The 1,917-nt window shown below is 42.3% G+C and overlaps 1 protein-coding gene across 1 annotated transcript; it reads left to right on the forward strand.

Moving 5' to 3' along the window:
* Positions 1-50: 50 nt before the first annotated feature.
* Positions 51-1,911, forward strand: LOC119591658. The gene is made up of 2 exons (XM_037940412.1): positions 51-643; positions 1,311-1,911. The coding sequence occupies exons 1-2, from the start codon at positions 263-265 to the stop codon at positions 1,650-1,652; spliced, it is 723 nt and encodes a 240-aa protein (XP_037796340.1). The 5' UTR covers positions 51-262; the 3' UTR covers positions 1,653-1,911.
* The last annotated feature ends 6 nt before the right edge of the window (positions 1,912-1,917 follow it).

The following is a 1,917-nucleotide window of genomic DNA, read 5'->3' on the forward strand; positions in this document are numbered from 1 at the left end:
GATCCCTCACCACTACAGATGATGATACTCAGCTATCACAGACGTCCACCAAACACGCACATTTTTTTTTTTTTTTATGCCGGCCACACACAGTTTTTTAACTGACAGTTATAACTGAGCAGTTATAACTGTCAGTTAAAACTGCACGTGTGTGGCCGGCCTTACATACTTGAACTGCGCAGTTAAACCGACGGGGAGAAGGAGGGGAAGCCTAAAGCCGGGGATTTTTGCTCAGTCTTCACCACGTGTCTGAGGCGGAAGGATGTCGGATTTGCGGAATTTCTCAAGGGCGTTCGTGCAGGATTTCATCGACCTGTACCGCGGCCACGAATGCCTTTGGAAAATGAAGAGCAGAAGTTACTCGGACAGAAACATGAAGAGATTGGCTTACGAAAAACTTGTCGGGAAGCTGAGGGAAGTGGATCCCACGGCAGACCGGGAGGCAGTTGTGAAGAAAATAAACAACCTTAGGAGTGCTTATAGGAAAGAGCTGAGGAAAGTGGCAGATTCAAAGAGGTCGGGAGGGGACAGCGTATACTCTCCCAAGCTGTGGTATTTCCATCTTCTGAGTTTCTTGCTGGACCAAGAAAGTCCGCGGGCAGCAACTTCTAACCCGGAGACATATGTGGATCAGGAGACGAAAGTAAGTTAGACTAGATTGTTTGTTTTGAGAGACGGGGAAGGGGAGGGAAGGCTTTGTTAGCGACGATTAGGAGTAAATTATAAGCTAAGTTGTGTAAATTTGTAATGCTATATGTAACTCAGCCTTTCTTGCCTAAAGTCAATCAATTTCCACAAAAACAACATCCAGCACTGCATATGCACATCAAGGAAACATTAGAAAGGTATGCAGAACTACCGTATTTTTATTCCTTGGTTATATGTGGAATGCGACGCAAATCCATATTCCTTTCAACTTGTTCTGCGACAGAAAGACAGACAGTGATGAAGAGCATTCCGGTTGTATCTACCTATCATGTATGGACCTTTCATCTATTCCTACACCCATACTATTTATGTCAGTATCAAGATCCTCTTGATGCACATAGATCAGATTTTTCAAAAGAAATTATACAATTTGCAGCATGGTAACATCTAGTGCCCCTTAGTACCCCTGCCATCGAGTACCTCTAAACAGGAGAAAAATTCTAAATGGACTTAGCAATATTCTTTCTTATTCGGACGCTGGGGAAAAAAATATGACTGGTCGATAGGCACAGTAACACACAGCGTTGTATAGATATTGTATTTCCAAAATAAATAAATAATTAGGCAGACAAGCCATATTAACATGATACTGATATTTCTAGGGGTCAGCGGAGCCGCAAGAAAAAGCAAAGGAGGAACGAACGCCACCTCCTGCGGCACACCCCGAGCGGCAGACCAACACATCGGGACAGACAAGGCTACAGAAGAGGCTGAGGGAGGAACACACCAACCCTGTACTGGACTCAGCTACTGGACGCCTTCACCATAAGACCGAGGATGATTTTGACATCGCAGGGAAACACGTGGCTTCGAAGTTAAAAATACTCTCTCAGGATCAACGTATATATGCAGAGAGACTGATTGCTGAGGTATTGTTTGAAGCTCAGTTGGGTAATCTCAGTAGAGAATGCAAATTAACTGTTAAGAAAAATCTGTCTGATTAAAAAAAGCTGACTCATGACAACCGCACACAGACTGTTGAAAGTTAAGATAACATTTCAAAGTCTTTTTGGCTTTTATATTCACTGATCCAATATTCAGTAGTTTTCCAGTGAGTACATGATTTCTCCATTAAAGTCTGCAGAGATTGCCCGGTGAGTCTCATTATTTTCGAGCTATGCTTTATGGGTTATCCACAGTATAATTAGCTGCATTAGTCTGTATTTAATTAATTTTTATTTCACTATTATCATATGCAAAAAGAAAAAC

Source organism: Penaeus monodon, chromosome 29 (assembly GCF_015228065.2).
Source record: "Penaeus monodon isolate SGIC_2016 chromosome 29, NSTDA_Pmon_1, whole genome shotgun sequence".
In the NCBI taxonomy this organism is placed as follows: Eukaryota; Metazoa; Arthropoda; class Malacostraca; order Decapoda; family Penaeidae; genus Penaeus; species Penaeus monodon.

Excerpts from the sequence above, each read along its gene's own strand:
- LOC119591658 (XM_037940412.1), top strand. The coding sequence starts at position 263 with ATGTCGGATTTGCGGAATTTCTCAAGGGCGTTCGTGCAGGATTTCATC. Across the intron at positions 644-1,310 it reads ATGTGGATCAGGAGACGAAA|GGGTCAGCGGAGCCGCAAGA; the intron begins GTAAGTTAGACT and ends TGATATTTCTAG.